Source organism: Xenopus tropicalis, chromosome 7 (assembly GCF_000004195.4).
Source record: "Xenopus tropicalis strain Nigerian chromosome 7, UCB_Xtro_10.0, whole genome shotgun sequence".
Taxonomy (NCBI): domain Eukaryota; kingdom Metazoa; phylum Chordata; class Amphibia; order Anura; family Pipidae; genus Xenopus; species Xenopus tropicalis.
This window is the reverse complement of record NC_030683.2, coordinates 19,286,543-19,303,403: the sequence shown is the minus strand read 5'-3', so window position 1 is coordinate 19,303,403 and position 16,861 is coordinate 19,286,543. Positions and strand designations below refer to the sequence as shown.

General features: G+C 43.4%; 1 protein-coding gene across 5 annotated transcripts in view; it reads right to left on the bottom strand.

Annotated features, from left to right (window-relative positions):
• The window catches only part of fgfr2 (fibroblast growth factor receptor 2), a 68,469-nt gene that overhangs the window by 24,546 nt on the left and 27,062 nt on the right, over positions 1 to 16,861 (bottom strand). For 3 of the 5 annotated variants that reach the window (XM_012965896.2, XM_012965898.3, NM_001102856.1), the window contains exons 3-5: positions 8,580 to 8,834; positions 7,069 to 7,143; positions 6,532 to 6,701 (exon numbers count right to left, since the gene is read on the bottom strand). In XM_012965896.2, coding sequence (XP_012821350.1) covers positions 6,532 to 6,701; positions 7,069 to 7,143; positions 8,580 to 8,834 — 500 coding nt within the window. Of the gene's footprint in view, positions 1 to 6,531; positions 6,702 to 7,068; positions 7,144 to 8,579; positions 8,835 to 12,348; positions 12,516 to 16,861 lie in introns of those variants that run through there. The other 2 variants (XM_012965900.3, XM_012965899.3) reach the window with 2 other exon arrangements.

Here is a 16,861-nt window from a genome sequence, read left to right as displayed (position 1 = left end):
GTAGCTGCTTTTAATTGGCTGACAATATAGTCATTTGCTGACATGGAAACATCAACAAGCTTTCAGACTATTTAATAAAGCCCCAAATTACAAAATACAGGTATAGGACCCGTTATCCAGAATGTTTGGGACCAAGGGTATTCCGGATAAGGGGTCTTTCCGTAATTTGGATCTCCATACCTTAAGTCTACTGCAAAATTAATAAAACATTCATTAAACCCAATAGGATTGTTTTGCATCCAATAAGGGGTAATTATATCTTAGTTGGGATCAATTATAATGTACTGTTTTATTATTACAGAGAAAAGGGAATCATTTAACCATGAAATAAACCCAATAGGGCTGTTCTGCCCCCAATAAGGGGTAATTATATCTTAGTTGGGATCAAGTACAGGTACTGTTTTATTATTACAGAGAAAAGGGAATCATTTAACCATTAAATAAACCCAATAGGGCTGTTCTGCCCCCAATAAGGGGTAATTATATCTTAGTTGGGATCAAGTACAGGTACTGTTTTATTATTACAGAGAAAAGGGAATCATTTAACCATTAAATAAACCCAATAGGGCTGTTCTGCCCCCAATAAGGGGTAATTATATCTTAGTTGGGATCAAGTACAGGTACTGTTTTATTATTACAGAGAAAAGGGAATCATTTAACCATTGAATAAACCCAATAGGGCTGTTCTGCCCCCAATAAGGGGTAATTATATCTTAGTTGGGATCAAGTACAGGTATTGCTTTATTATTTCAGAGAAAAGGGAATCCGTTTTAAAATTCTGAATTATTTGATTAAAATGGGGTCTACTGGAGACGGGCATTCCGTAATTCTGGATAACGGGTTTCCAGATAAGGTATCCCATACCTGTACGAATATTTTTTGACAGGACAAATTCCCATGTTTTTCTACAGTGAATGGCCTAATAACAATATCAGCAACGTAAGAAAAGGAACCTTCAAGCAACTTGCCTGCGGAGCTGAAGGACAGATAACCTAGACCTACTGAACTACAACTTTCAGCTTCCCTGGATGGTTGGGCTGGTTTTACGCAAGGGCAGGAAGGAATTTTGCCCTGGGCATTTGCTATGTAGCATTTATATCTACATAATTTTTTATCTTTGTTCCCTGTTCATAACCAAATTGCTTGGTAGGTCCCCGCGGCATTAGCTGGGACATTCCCTCCGGCCATTGGCACTAAGCATCATTCATAAAATTCCAGCTAGGTGCCAACGGTATTTCCTACCATCTTCTCCGTTAGTGTTAAAAGATGATGGCAGGGTATATAAAAGGTCCCCATACACATGAAGATTCGCTCGCTTGCCGAGGTCGCCAAGCGAGTTGCTCTTCACCCGTTATCCCCACCTACGGGTGGGCGATATCAGGGAATGTGTAGGCTAATTCCATCGTTTGGCTCGTCTATAGGCACCTTTAGAATGTCTGTCCTTGCAACCAATGGACTTGTTAGAGATATCCCAGAACCTTCTGAGATGGGGACATGTGAAGGACACCAAAGCTATGTATGTTCTTGTTCAAAACCACAAATCTCTGCATGTAACACTAAATATCAATAGGATTCAGCCATTGATACCACAGGGGAAGATGTTTTTTTGTTTCTTTCTCAATTTTCGTTCTTTCTACAGTAGATTTCATTGTTATGATCAAGAGATGGCTTCCCCTATGCATGCTGATAATACAAGGCTAAAGCTGGCCATACATGTGGCGATCTGACAATGTTTCGTGCGACCATCGGTCGCACGAAACATCGTCAGATCTGCCACACACCATTCAGGGCTGAATCATAGTTACATAGGGTTGAAAAAAGACCAGTGTCCATCAAGTTCAACCCATCCAAGTAAACCCAGCACACCTAACCCACACTAACCAATCTATACACTCACATACATACACTATAAATACAACCACTAGTACTAACTGTAGATATTACCTCCTAATCGGCAGGTAAGGAGGTAGAAACAATAGGATTTCTACCTCCTTCTGCCGATTCAGCGCTGAAGGGAGATTTTGGTCAGGCGCCTTCTATGGCGCCCAATCAAAATTTTCAAACTGGTCCGATCGGCGAGTCGGCCGATATCAGCAGCTTCCTGCGATATCGGTCGACTCGCCGACATACCATACACGCACCGAATATCGTACGAAACGAGGTTTCATACGATATTATCGGTGCGTGTATGGCCACCTTTATTTATTAGTGAATGGTTGTCCCTTTTAATGATGCATATAAGTATTGTGTGTCGGATTGTGCACGGTGGGACCACGCCTTCACGGGTTATACCACAACTAACGCTTCTACCCATCCTGCCAAATTCCAGGACACTTGTCCTTCATTCCAAGGCGGCCATCTCACCCACAATCAGCGTTGTGTACTCAAGCAATTCCCAGCGATTAAACTGTTTGCTTTGCCATTTATTTACTCTTGTCAACCTGACTGTGTAGAAAGAACTGGTGGGGGGGGGGGGGGGGGGGGGACAACTTATCGGCCTGGCAGATGTGGGAACGGAATCCAGTTAATGTTAAACCCGACCGCCGCTGATGGAGTAAATTTATCTTTTGGGAGGTGCAAGGAACGCACAGGTCTTGTGAGCACAGGTGTACTTGCAGGATTTTCAATGTACACAAACGCAAATACGCAGAGGTCATGTAAGAAAACATGCCTGCAACATACAGAAAAACAAGTACCTAGCCAGAGCTACACGGTTTGTATTACATGTAGGTGCATAGTCACATGTTATTAAATATAGGTGAATAAATCGATTAAGGTGAGTCAGCTGCATTTTTAGGCAGATGACCAATGGTTGTATTCTTCCCTGATGTTTTATGGCCAGTCAGTGGGAGGTGTCATAGCCCTTAGTATTGCCATTCTCTCATGCTGGCTGCCGTCAGCAATCCTCATGAGCTACCCTAGCCCTCCTTTTGTGTTATACTCCCTTTTCACAAAGTCAGCCTATGACTAAGTACCCATTTAGGTACAAAACACGTAAGGCTTTATAGCACTATGTGTAAGTTTAAATAAACTATAACTTACTTTAACTTGTTGAGCTACCCAAGACGTTTTATTGATCCGGAGTGCCTGCCTGTTTTTCTCGATTTCCTCATATTGGCTCCCTGAAGCTGAAGGTGTGGGGCACCCGGACCCTCCACCACTAAGGGTAAAAGAATTCTACCTCATCCACCGATTACTATGTATGTTTTTCCTTGGATCTTATCCCTTTTCACAAAGCCAGAAGGGTCCATGGCTTGCCAAACAGGGATGTCAATAGAACTCTACACAGAAAGGGCAACATAATCTAATACCCTATACAGGGTTCTCTGGGTCTATTTCAAAAGTCAGAACCAGGAACGCAGAAGATATAAACAGCCAGGCACATACTGCTTTCAACAGCAATGACATTTACACATAACACAGTAAAAATCTTTCATGAATGTCCATTGGAAACTTTCTTAGAATGACATTTTCTTCCATTGTGCAAACAACAGTTTTTTTGGGTAGATATTCTATTCGTGCGCTTGGTTTGCCTTCCCACTCATGCCTGTCGCTCTCAGAGTAAACACAAAAGCTTACGGCTAGAGGCAAGGTTTTTCCTACACGGCTGAACGCAAAGCTTTGTGAGCAGCACAACAATTTACACAAGGGAAGAAGCGCCCAGCAGGTGGGGATGGGATTGCCGGGGAGCAGGGGTGCACACTGCAGGCAGGTAAAGGCAGAGGTGGGACGAGCTCGACATGCGGTGGGGACAGCCCTTACGCACTACGATAAAAATGCAGAGTGAAAACAAACCGGCACCGTCGCAAGTACGGACACGTAGCCAGCAAAAGGCTCTTGTATGCAGAAAAACAAAGCTACATAGGGCAGGCACACGTAGCAGCACTTTCTGATTGGAGCAAGCTTGAGACATACATGTACCCTTCTACTATTCGCTGCCCTCAAAAGCCTTAAGCAGAGATTACTTTACATTTTCTAAATTCACATAGACAGACAAGCATTCTAAAAGTTGTAGTCCAGCAACAGCTGGAGCACCACAGATTCAATAAACCAGTTGATTCCACCATTAAGGATTCACTCCCAACCCCATAATGGTATGACCCAACTGGTGCACCTAATTAGGTGGTTAGAATGGATGGGTCTGGTTGTTTGGCCCACTGCTTCCATCAGGGAAGCGCGTCCCCTTACACTTCTAGGTGGGCCACTGGCTTGGGTTCACTTGGGTTGCATGGAGTTCTGCTCCAATGATTCGCTTAGTCAATAATCTCTAACGGTTTAAAACCAGCTTGTGCCCACTCTGACATCAGGCAAAGTTCAGAACTCCCAGTGGCGCAGAGACTCCCAGCATTCTTCTCATAGCTCGACTGATGTCTCATTGCTGGAGTGGGCGGACTGAAGTGCCCAAGGTTACATATCTCTAATTCAGTTCATACCAATCATTTGCAAATAAATGCTAATGAGTAACACGTATCCAGTGCCCAGATGCCCAGGTGGGAAATTTGGAGCAATATTTTTAAGAATACTACTAAACTCTTAATACTATTATACTACCAGCGAAAAGTGACCACGCAGTGTATGGCGCCAGTCATGAGAAAAAGTGGCCGTTGCCCAATCGGCTGCAGATAAGTATCACTGGCCTATGGCATCTGCCTATAGCCCAGTAAAGTGTTAATATGTGACAGTGAACAGAAAGAAATAAAGTTAAAGATTATTCACTGGGATTCTCACTGGCCCCTGATACCCAAAGGCTAAAAATTAACCTACACCCACATCCTACCCAGTCAACTGTAGATCATTAAAGAGATAGTTCAGCTTAAGTATGATGCACACATTGATAATCTGAGACAATCTGAGACAATCTGCGACTGGTTTCATTCTTTGTTTTATTTCTATTTACCTTCTTGTCTTGGCTCTGTATAAGTTGTTAGCAGGCTACAGTCCACTAACAAATTATCAGACCGAGACTTGAATGCCTCTAGGGGTAAGATTTGGGGAGAATGTGTATTTACTCTGCTAGATTTACCTGAAATCCCAGACTGAATGTCAATTAAGGTGAGATATGGGTTAAATATGTATTTCCTATCCTAGATATCCTTGGAACTATGGCTGAATGGCTTATATACTAATGTTTTCCAATACCTGTAACCTTGTTATGAGCTGACCAAAGGCTGGACCTTTAATGGTAACTTGAACTGTAAACATCCAGCAACACTATCTCAGCTGTGGCTATTCCACAGCAGCAACAATCTGGACGCTTGAACTTTGTTAGTGAGAAACCAGTTGACTATGCAATTGCCCCCATTGCCTACAGGCTTCCAGCTTGTTGAAGAGCTATTCAGTTAGGAGATCCCAACCCACTAAAAACCTTGCCCAAAAACCCCAAGAACATTCCAATTATCCGGACACGCACAATACAGGTGTTGTAAGAGCTTCTGGAAATGGCGACACATTGTCAGCCGACATATCAGAAGCTATTTCTAACGACCTGGAAAGACAGGAAACACGAACACATGCCAAAATTTGCTGTTTATTGGGTTTTTGACAACACCTGGTTTTAGTGCAGGGACATATTATGGTCCAAGAAAACTGGTAAATGTGACCGACCGATTGACTGTAAAGAGACTGTAAAACCCTGAGAAAGTGTTTGTGCACCAGGTGCTGGGGGTGGTGGTGGGAAGCACTAAAGGGTTTCTCTGGTCTGAAGGCAAAGGAAGAAATCGGAAGCATCTTACATGAAGCAGAAGGTTCTGGTTGTACACGGCCCCTGTTACACACCCAGGCCAAAGCCCAATGACTGAAACTGCCAGAGTAATTAGCACAGCCTGGGCCTTTTCAATTGCCATAATTCTCTGATAACAGGTTTGCACCTGCCACATTTATCATCATCTGCAGATAATGTATCTATACTCCCTCAGTCTCGCAGTCAGCAGAATAATATGAAGTTTCACTTAGGCATTTGCAAGTATTCATGTCCTAAATCCAGGGCTGCACCCCCAGATCAGCAAAGCCATCAAGTCGTTTTAAGCTTTTGACCATTTTTTTGGACAAGGAACCATCAGATGACGAGGTCTAATGACCAATCACGTAAGGTCAAGCCTGAATAAACCACAAGTCATTCTGTAACCAGTGACTGACTGGAAAGGAACAACCAAGCGATTATTATAAGAGTCCTTCATTACCTCTTTTTTCAACCAACAGAGAGTTTTAATTGGCAGGAATAATAAACAAACAAGCCAAGAGAAGTCAGAACAGTCAAAGCAAAAGTATAGCACCCTGGGGAACCGGGCGTAGTATGATGATGGATAGGAAGCAGAAGATCTATCTATATGTCCCAATAAAGCATTGCTTGTAATTAATATTGCAACAGGTTAATCAATTCCATTTTGGCATGGGTCATCCAGTTGGTTTTCTTGCAGGCAAGTCCCTTAACCTGAAATCATTAGACCCCTAATTGACCAGGAACTAGTATGGGCGGAAGGTGGCCACACCTGAGTATGAGAAGAATAGTCATAGAACATGGAGTAACCTTACCTTGTATCCCCCAATCCGATGCTCCTGTTTGAACTCCTTTCCATTCTTTAACCACCTCATTCGAGGGGTGGGATTCCCTCCTGCCGGGCAGCGTAACTTTACCGTATTCGCTGCAGGAACGGCGTGAAGCTTCTTCTCCATCTTCTCTGTGTTGGTCCAGTAGGGAGCTCCTAGCGTTAGGGATCAAACACTTTTATTAGAAATGGTTCTTCTTCCTCCTGTGCATGATGAGGCCATTAATAGGGTAGTCTAGAGAAAGCATTCATTGGATGGACACTACTAGCTAGGGGCTAAATGGAACCAAAAAGCTTTCAGATATTCAGAAAGATTTTCTTTGATGTAGGTAACCTGAGATAGATTCTCTAAATATGACTAACACTTTAATCAGAACAACGTGCTGTGATCAGATAAACAGATACTCATGGAGCTAATATTTCTAACCAATCATTTCATAGACAGAGCTACCAGAATCTGCCCGTCCCACTCTGCTCCCTCTTGCCCTTAAGGGTTCCATTCAGCACGAGCCAGGAAACTTACTTATATTGTTATTGTCGTTGGTGAAGTCTTCAGAACCGTCGTTATCATCTTCATCATCCCCGGAAGAACTGGCTTCTGGAAAACATGAAGGCACATTGTTTTCACATGTAAAAAATCGTTATTCAAAAACTCACGCACATCGAAAACCATTGTTCATTGCGCACAGATTGCCCAAAATTACCCACAGTTCAACTCTCAAGTCAAGGCAACACGGTTTTTGCAGCTGAACTACAATACTTGGTATTTTGAGAAGCTTAGGATGATGGGACCTAGCGAACGACATTGGCTGCTGGTTTTAATGCCAAATTTGAATTCTGAATGGCGAGTACAGGCATTTGAGAAGGTTCATATGGAACGCTATGACAACACGAATGAGTTGGAATTTAAAGAAAAACAAACCCATTTCTAAGTAATGTCTATTTTCTATTTGCTTTTATTATCTGGGTATTTTTATTTATTTAGCTTTGTGTTCAGCATCTCTCCAGTTTGGAATTTTAGCAACTGGTTGCTTCCAAATTACCCTAGCAACCAGGCAGTGGTTTGATTGAGAGACTAAAATATAAATAGGAGAGCATCTTAATAGTAAGATTAACTAATAAAAAGTAACAATAACAATAAAATGGCAGCCTTGAAGAGCAATCGTTTTTTGGCTGCTGGGGTCAGTGACCCCCATTTTCAAGCTGGAAAGAGATGAGGAAGGCTAATAATTGAAATACTAAACGGAAAAGTTGTTAAGAAATGAACTGAAGAAGCTGCTCGGATGAGTAGTGAAACGTCTTCAATGATTACTAAACAAGTCCAGGATGAATGAAAATCTTCATAGACATATTGTTAAGAAACGGGCATTCTACACACTAAAAGTTAATGTAAAGCTTAACCACCCCTTTATCTGTATGGAAAAAAATCCCAGTTTGCGTGTATTTATTTTAATGCCTATTTATTCCATGCTGGTGCCTCCATGACACCTAGAGGTACCTGAACAGGCCCAGAAGCAGACAGGCTGGTTAAGTCAGCACAGTAATCTATCACCAGGGATCCCGACACTCCGGGCCTACTCTCAATAAGCAATAAGATATAGATAGTAGCAAATGGTATAGGTCTTTGCATAGGCCCAAGGTGAAAATAAGGATGGGCAGAGGGGAATTCTCAGAGGCTGGGTCTCAATAGGGTCTGGGCCTACAGGGAAAGCCTCTGATAGGCCAGCATGACCCAAAGGCTTATTACCATTACACGGTTGAGTGTGTATGTTCTGCTGAAGGCAGGCTGCAATAGGTCAGAGTTGATTCATACTTATGTGGCTTCTGGAGCCTCACAATAATGTGCATTCCTGGGCTGGAAGCCCACCACTGGAATTTAATTCTTATTTACAACATCGCCATGCCCCCATTTAAGCACTGGCACGTGTCCCTCTCTAACAGGGTTTTGTAGCAGGGGCCAATAGTTTGCCAGTTACATACACCTCCTGCACCCGGGCATGCAATCCCTGCGCCCGAGGCTCTGGTTCCACTCACCTGTGACATTGACATGGAAGAAATGTGAGTTTTTTAACACTGAACAGGAATAGAGCCCTGAGTCCCTGGGGGTGGTCTCCTTAATCTGCAAGTAGTTCCTGACAATCAACGTCCTATTGTTGACCTCTAACTTTGCCCCATCTTTATTCCAAGTCACAGGGGGGCCATCGGCCAATGGGCAGCGAAGATCAAGTGGCTCACCAGGCAGAACAGGAAAGACATCAGCTTTGGAGATTTGGTATTTGGCCGGAGGTTCTAGAAAGGGAGGGGAAAGGGAGCGAGAGACAGAGAGAGAGAAGAGTGAGAGACAGAGAGAGAGAGATAAACCAAACTGTTAAGTAAAGCACCCAAAGTATATTCAGTGAGAGCAAGCAGCACTATTAGTGACAAGCTTGGCCAAGCTCAAGCGCCCACACCCCACTCAATATTTCCCCATCTGTATGCGAGAAATATCTTCTCCCCTCTGCACCCCCAAACATAAAGGCAAACTGGCAACACTCAGACAGCAGGAGACATTTTAAAAGCAATGATGCATTTAAAATTACTGTGACGGAAAAAGGGACATTTGGGTGTTGAAAGCCAGAAGTGTTGATATGGTGGTCAACAACTTGGACAGCAAATATGGCGGCTTCCATAGTGTATTGTGTAAGGGATACAATATGGCTGCTTCAGCTTTATGCAAAAATAAGAAGAAAAACAAGGGTTTCTACCTTTTAATAGAGTATAATTGCCCTTTATTTTATTTTTCTTGCCTGCCATTTGTTTTCCAGCTCGGGCAGGACAAACTCACCCAAACAGGTAAAAGTTGGAATTAATATTAACAAGGGGCAACCACAGGCAGACAGCAGAGGCAGCAATTTGCTCTTGTTTTATAGAGAGGAAAATTACATAACAGCGAACGTCCAGTATGAAGTTACTGAGCCTGCAGGGGTAAAGGAATGCGGCACATACCCCTCCCAGCCTGCTAACATGGCAGAAACAAAGCCATACATCATCGCTTTAGTAAAATATACTGATAGAGTATTGCTGGGTAGTTGTTACAGCATGCCTTTTCCCAGAACAGCAGCTTGTTCTGTGGGCACTATGTGCGCAGTAATGGATTCTGGGAATTGTAGTGGTACTACAGTAAATGAGCCCCCTGCGCTAAGGGCAGAATCAACACTGAACCTCAATGTTATTCTATCAGATGTTGTTTCTGAAAGTCTAAAGCAAACATAGGCACATTCTGGTTTGCAAAGGATAAGAGGAATTATAGTTCCACTACAACTAAAAGGAACAACTGCAGGGAGAGTATTTTAACACAGTGGTGCCTGAGGCTCTGCAGTGGGACTGGACTACAACACCCAGAATCCCAGTGGAACTGGACTACAACACCCAGAATCCCAGTGGAACTGGACTACAACACCCAGAATCCCAGTGGAACTGGACTACAACACCTAGAATCCCAGTGGGACTGGACTACAACACCCAGAATCCCAGTGGGTCTGGACTACAGCACCCAGAATCCCAGTGGAACTGGACTACAACACCCAGAATCCCAGTGGAACTGGACTACAACACCCAGAATCCCAGTGGAACTGGACTACAACACCTAGAATCCCAGTGGGACTGGACTAGAGCACCCAGAATCCCAGTGGAACTGGACTACAGCACCCAGAATCCCAGTGGAACTGGACTACAGCACCCAGAATCCCAGTGGAACTGTACTACAGCACCCAGGATCCCAGTGGGACTGGACTACAACACCCAGAATCCCAGTGGAACTGGACTACAGCACCCAGAATCCCAGATTTAGTATAAAGCCTGCAAGCACATAAACCAATGGCAATAAAGAGAATCCTGGGTAGAAATTCCTCTCTGTCAACAGACAATTATTGTTGATGATCAAGGTCCAGCCATTTTGCATTCTCTATTTATCTATCTATAAGTAAGAACCAATCACATTAGGATTTACCACATTCAGCGTTCACATGGATCAATCACATTTATGGTAAAGTCAAGCTCATTCATTGTTTGTAAGTAAGGACCAATCATGTTTTTAGATACATTCATTGTTCACAAGTCAGGTGAGGGCAGGGTACATTTGTATACAAGCAGTAATTTGTTGTTATTGCTTTTGTTCAGTGCAACTTGCTGTGACATTTGTAACAATTCCCCACTAAATCCCAACAAAGGGCAATTAGCCAATCACATAACAGCCTAGACAAGGGATGCACCAAATCCAGGATTCAGTTCAGGATTTGCCCGGGTTTGGGCCTTTATCAACAGGATTTGGCTAAATATAAAGTGCCTGGCCAAACCAAACCTGAATCCTTTTCATTACATGAACACGAAAGTTGAAAATGCCAAAACAGTGTATGTGGTACATGCCTACCAGAGACTCTATAGCAATTTGCACAGAAATATGAATTTCTATTTAAAGGGGAAGTCTACACACTAGTAAACATATACTAGGAGAAAGATAAAGACACAAACCGTCTTCACTTTTGCTTCCAACCCTTAACCATTGCCTCTCTCTTCTACCCCTCTCCTAAGTGACCCCTTTAATACCGCAGTGTAGCTAGGGTTACGTCCCCCAAGGCAACCAAAAAAGCAGATTAACCTATTATTTTATGATTAACCTATTTTTTAATGGCTTACATTTCTATACAGGCCCGCCGCTATGCATCCTTTACTCTGTTATCCAAACAAATGCCTGGTTGCCAAGGATAGTGGCAGAAGTAAGACAAAATCATAATAGTGAAAACCAAATGGAAATTGTCTTAGAATGGCATTATCAATATCATAGTTGGGCAATGTGCAGACATTCCGACATAGTAGAACTACAACTCCCAACCACCTCCATACTGCAGGAAGCTGTACGGTGCCCATCCCTGGCCTATATCATAATAAAAGGCAGGTCTCTCAGACACTAGTTACGTTGCTGTGTATGAATATTCCTGTGGCTGAGAGAAAAACACATTATCCTTTATAGGCCCGGTTAACCCTTTAATTGCCGGCACTGGGTTGATAATTCATTCCAGATGGCGTACAATAAGCTCACTATATTTCTATACTAGAGAAGGTTGTGCTCCCAAATTGCCTGAGCATGCCCATACAAGGAAGCAGATGTGTGTTTGTGGTTCTCTCCGGGCTACGAAAATGTATTGTATCGACCCGGTGCCTTCGGTTCTGGACATGATCCCCAGAAAGAGCTGCGCTAATCGGGGATCACTAGGATGCTGGGAGTTGTAGTCCAACAAACATTTAGGCCACCAGCAGTTGGGCAGTTGAATATTTCCCAGGTAAATTCCTTCAGATTCTGTGAGGTTACAAATCCTGGCAGCCAGTGGCCCTCAGGGAACTCCAGGAATGGCAACAACAGCTGGAGGTGCCACAATTCTGTTTCAAATTATTATACTTTATGAAAAAACAATGTATTATATGTATATATATATATATATATATATATATATATATATATATACACATACATACACACACACAAATGTTTCCTCTGTCTCCAATTATTTCATTTTAAAAATAAATGCACAATAATATTAAGCAAGTTCTTTGTTGGATACAAATCCTATACTGTCCTTAGCACAAAGCTTATATATGGTGAGTACCGGGCTTCCTATATTTTTATGTTTTTCCCTATTAATTACATTGGCATCAAGCATTATTTTTACTGTCCAGGCTGGTCAGGTGGCAACCCTCATAGTGACCCCCCCACCCCATGTGTCTGTATGGCTGGGAACCCACCCTGCAGAGATCCTGTAGCTCTCACCTGGGTGCTTCTGTCCTACAAGAACCTGTGCCGGCACCCCTGGTATAAGAAGCTGGAGCAGTGGATGTGGGGTGCTTTCCTGGGCCTCTCTGGTGTGTATCCAGCAGGATGGAAAAATCTGTACTTGGTTATGCCTGGCCTCCTCTCAGTGTAAGGCAAGGGCAGTTGACTGTGCTGTCTCTGGCTGTTTATATAAAGCTGTTTATATAGGGCTGGGCCTGATATCTCCACCAGTCACAGTGCAGTCCTGGGAAACATGTCCAGGCAAAATCCTCTCCATTGAGCCCTCAATGTCACTGTGGGGTGCCCTCCTAACACACCCTAATAACCTCCCTTATTTCTTACAGGGACTTGCACTACAGTGTACAACTCCATTTATATATTTCCCACTACCCATAGCTACTGTAGGCAAGCTTGATATCCTTGCAATATACCAGTGCTACATGGGCACATATTCCTAAATTAGCATGTACTGTCAGTGGGACGGGCAACCTGTTACCCTTCAGGAACCCATAAATGGCTGATGGCCCATCCCAACTAATGTCTATGAAGGTTATCGGTCTTCCAGGTCACGACAGACAGTATCTAGTAGTGGTTAGTCTAAAGCAGTGATCCCCAACCAGAGGCTCAGGGGGCAACATGTTGCTCCCCAACCCCTTGGATGTTGCTCTCAGTGCCCCCAAACCAGGGAGTTATTTTTGAATTCCTGACTTGGGGGCAAGTTTAGGTTGAATAAAAACAAGAGTTCCTACCAAATAAAGCCCCTGTAAGCTGATAGCGTGCATAGAGGCCCCTAATAGCCAATCACAGCCCTTATTTGGCTCCTCCATGAACTTTTATGGTGCTTGTGTTGCTCCCCAAGTCTTTTTACATTTGACTGTGGCTCACGTGTAAGAAAGGTTGGGGATCCCTGGTCTAAAGCAAGCTAACTTCTTGAGTAATTTTAAAAAATGTTTCACCACTCATTCGACTGGCAACCTGTTGTCCTTCAGGAACTCACGGGAACCCATAAATGGCTGAAGGCCATCCCAATTCTATATCAATCAATGCCAGTCATGTCTATGGTGGTCATCAAGTCATGATACACAGTATCCAGAAGTAGTAAGTCTTAAGCAACTTGTTGAATAAACTTGAAACATTTTTATAATTACTCAACAAGTCCAGTTGTAAATGTGCCATACAAGGTAGGTTTTCTTTGCAATACCCCCTGACTGACCCAGTAGGCAAGGCATAAAGACCCCAGTCTGCCAGCTGTGGTTCCCTAATGGTTAAGTATCATGTAACAGAAGGAACATGTGTGACCATCAGGTGGTGGTGGTTTTACCTCATTTTTACTTTAGGCCCTGTGTGTTTGGGTTTCAAGATAAAATTTGGTCCACACGTCAGGGAGTAGTGGGAGCCCATTTGAACCCCTATTTATTATAAAGGTATGAGAAAATATGGATACAGGGGGCAAAAACATTTTAGCCTTTAGTTTTACAGGGGAAAAACACAGACACATCTCTAGCTCTTTCTACTATAAGAATTCACTGAGCCCTGTAGTAACAACCCCCTCCCACCACCAAGTATGCCCACCGCACTGACTCCAGCCCTGCCAGGCCCAAGGGAGAGTCTGATGCTGGCAGACATGTCCCCAGATTTCTAAGTAACAATAGGAACCCACTGTACTATTGTCTGTTTACCTCCTTATATGCACAAAAGCTAAATGCCAAAAGCGGCTGATTTCTAACCAAACCAAAAAAAAAAAAAAAAAAAAGAATAACTAACATAGTACAACTACAACTGAAATACTTTTATATAAAATTTCTCTAAAACAAACATCACAGAAAGTAAAAAACGTCAATTTTTCCAACAAAATGTACATTTCAGGCACAAAAAAACTGGTGTATTTATTTTTTGGGGGAAAAACTGGATTTTCTTGACTTTTTACAGATTGCACATTTCCTGGTGCCTCTCTGCTTCTCTCTAGTTATTTGATTCTAAATCAGTCTCATAGCAAAAAGTGTCCAAGAGTCAGTGGTCTGAAGTTGCATTATATTGGCCTACTCAGTGCTCTCTCTGATGAATGGGTGTAGAGTGTAGACTAGGCCATGATCTGCCCATGCATGTACTTCACCCATGCTAAAACACAGGTGAAGAAAACCCCAATACCTTCCATTTCTAATGCCATAGACTTTAATGGCATCCACTGAGAAGCAATTTTCCAGTTTGGGATTTCAGCAGCTATCTGGTTGCTAGGGCCAAAATTACCATAGCAACCATAGCATAAATGACAGACTAGAGGATGAATAGGAGAGGCCTGACTAGAAACAGAAGGAACAAGAAGTAATACTAATATTGTTATCCCACAAGGCAATAGTTTTTTGGAGTCTGGAGAGCTGGGTTATACATAGAGAACAAGCAGTGGCAATAACAATATGAGGCCATGTTTTGTAGAGTAAATAAGTTAAAATGCTTCCCAGTTCCTTCTACTGCGCCGAGCATGTTGTAACATTGGCAGCATTCTTTGGATTCTACTGAGCCCTGACCTAGGTGCAGAAATATTTACATTCCCCGCTCTGTAAAGGCACATATCATTTCATATAAAGCTAGAGAGTCCTTTGTGCGCCATGACATGCCCCTTCGTCTCCGCTGTTCCTCCTAAAGAAAAATAGGTCATAAATCGTTTAAAGGCAAACTAGGGGTGAAATATATAGCTGTCCGTATGTGAATGTTTATTTTCTGCAAAAATATTCATATAGACGAAACCCAAGTCTAAAAGGGCAACTAAAGTTGTGTTTACATTAAATGTAATGTATCCATAAGGTTTCTGTACAAGCAGAAGATCAGAGCAGCCAAACCTGCCAGCTGGTGGTTTTTGCACCTCTGTCGTCTGCCCCTTGGGCAGGGAGTTCTCATTGGCACCATCATAATCCAAAAACAACAGATAATGGATGGGCTAATGGCACTAGGATGGATGGATATGGTTTAAAGTGCATCAATAAAGTCATTACCACTCACTCATTGGAGGAATATGCTCTAAAATGCCCATAAACTACTGCAACACACTGGGTGCTACTAACTTCCAATCAAAGTCTATGGTAAGCCCATAGCATTGGTGGCCAGCTTCTCCAGGGACTGGTTTCCATGGCAGGAAATACAACGTCCTTTCCATAGACTTTACTTAGACACATCCATGCACAATTGATCTATGTGTGGGTTGACATAAGGTTACTTTGCTCGGGATTAAATAACAGCCTTTATCTAAGGGACCCATTGACAGGAAAGGGATTATATTGTTTATTTGTCTGCCCCCTCGGCAACTTTCTATTGCTGTAGGGGAAACTGAAGGCATTCAGGTGTAATTCCACCTTAATGAGACACCACAAACAGGATGGGTGGCATTGCTCCAATACCGTGTCACCGAGCTGAGACAGACTGACAGACTGGAGTTAGGAATGGGGATAAAAGGCAATAAATTATCAGCAGCCACTACTACTGCGCGTCCTCAGGAAACCATTAGCTCTTCCTTCACACAGACCTTCAAGCCAGGGCGCAACCACAGCACTCAGAAATGGGGGATGGGGGCAACATTAGACCAACAGAGTCTGTAAACTCTCTCACCTGGAAAGGAAGTAAAGCAGCACTGTCTGATGCCTAAAGGGAAACATATTTACAGCATGTGACAGAACCAGCGAGTAATACTCAAACCCAGAATATAATCTCTCCTAGTAAAACTACCGTAAGCAGGGTCTAAACTGGGGTCATTACCCAGGGTCCTGTATGCCGAGTGGCATCAAAAAACAGAAGTTGTTGGAAGAGATAGTGGGAAAAACACCTGTATCAGTGGGTATAATAATGTCTGGGAAGGGACTGGGGCTGTGGGATAGCAGGTATAGTAGGGAGAGATGGTGCCTATAGTAGCAGTGGGGGGATAATAGCCTCTGGGAAGGGACTGGGGCTGTGGGATAGCAGGTATAGTAGGGAGAGATGGTGCCTATAGTAGCAGTGGGGGGATAATAGCCTCTGGGAAGTGACTGTGGCTGTGGGATAGCATGTATAGTAGGGAGAGATGGTGCCTATAGTAGCAGTGGGGGGATAATAGCCTCTGGGAAGTGACTGTGGCTGTGGGATAGCAGGTATAGTAGGGAGAGATGGTGCCTATAGTAGCAGTGGGGGGATAATAGCCTCTGGGAAGTGACTGTGGCTGTGGGATAGCAGGTATAGTAGGGAGAGATGGTGCCTATAGTAGCAGTGGGGGGATAATAGCCTCTGGGAAGGGACTGGGGCTGTGGGATAGCAGGTATAGTAGGGAGAGATGGTGCCTATAGTAGCAGTGGGGGGATAATAGCCTCTGGGAAGGGACTGGGGCTGTGGATAGCAGGTATAGTAGGGAGAGATGGTGCCTATAGTAGCAGTGGGGGGATAATAGCCTCTGGGAAGGGACTGTGGCTGTGGGATAGCAGGTATAGTAGGGAGAGATGGTACCTATAGTAGCAGTGGGGGATAATAGCCTCTGGGAAGGGACTGGGGC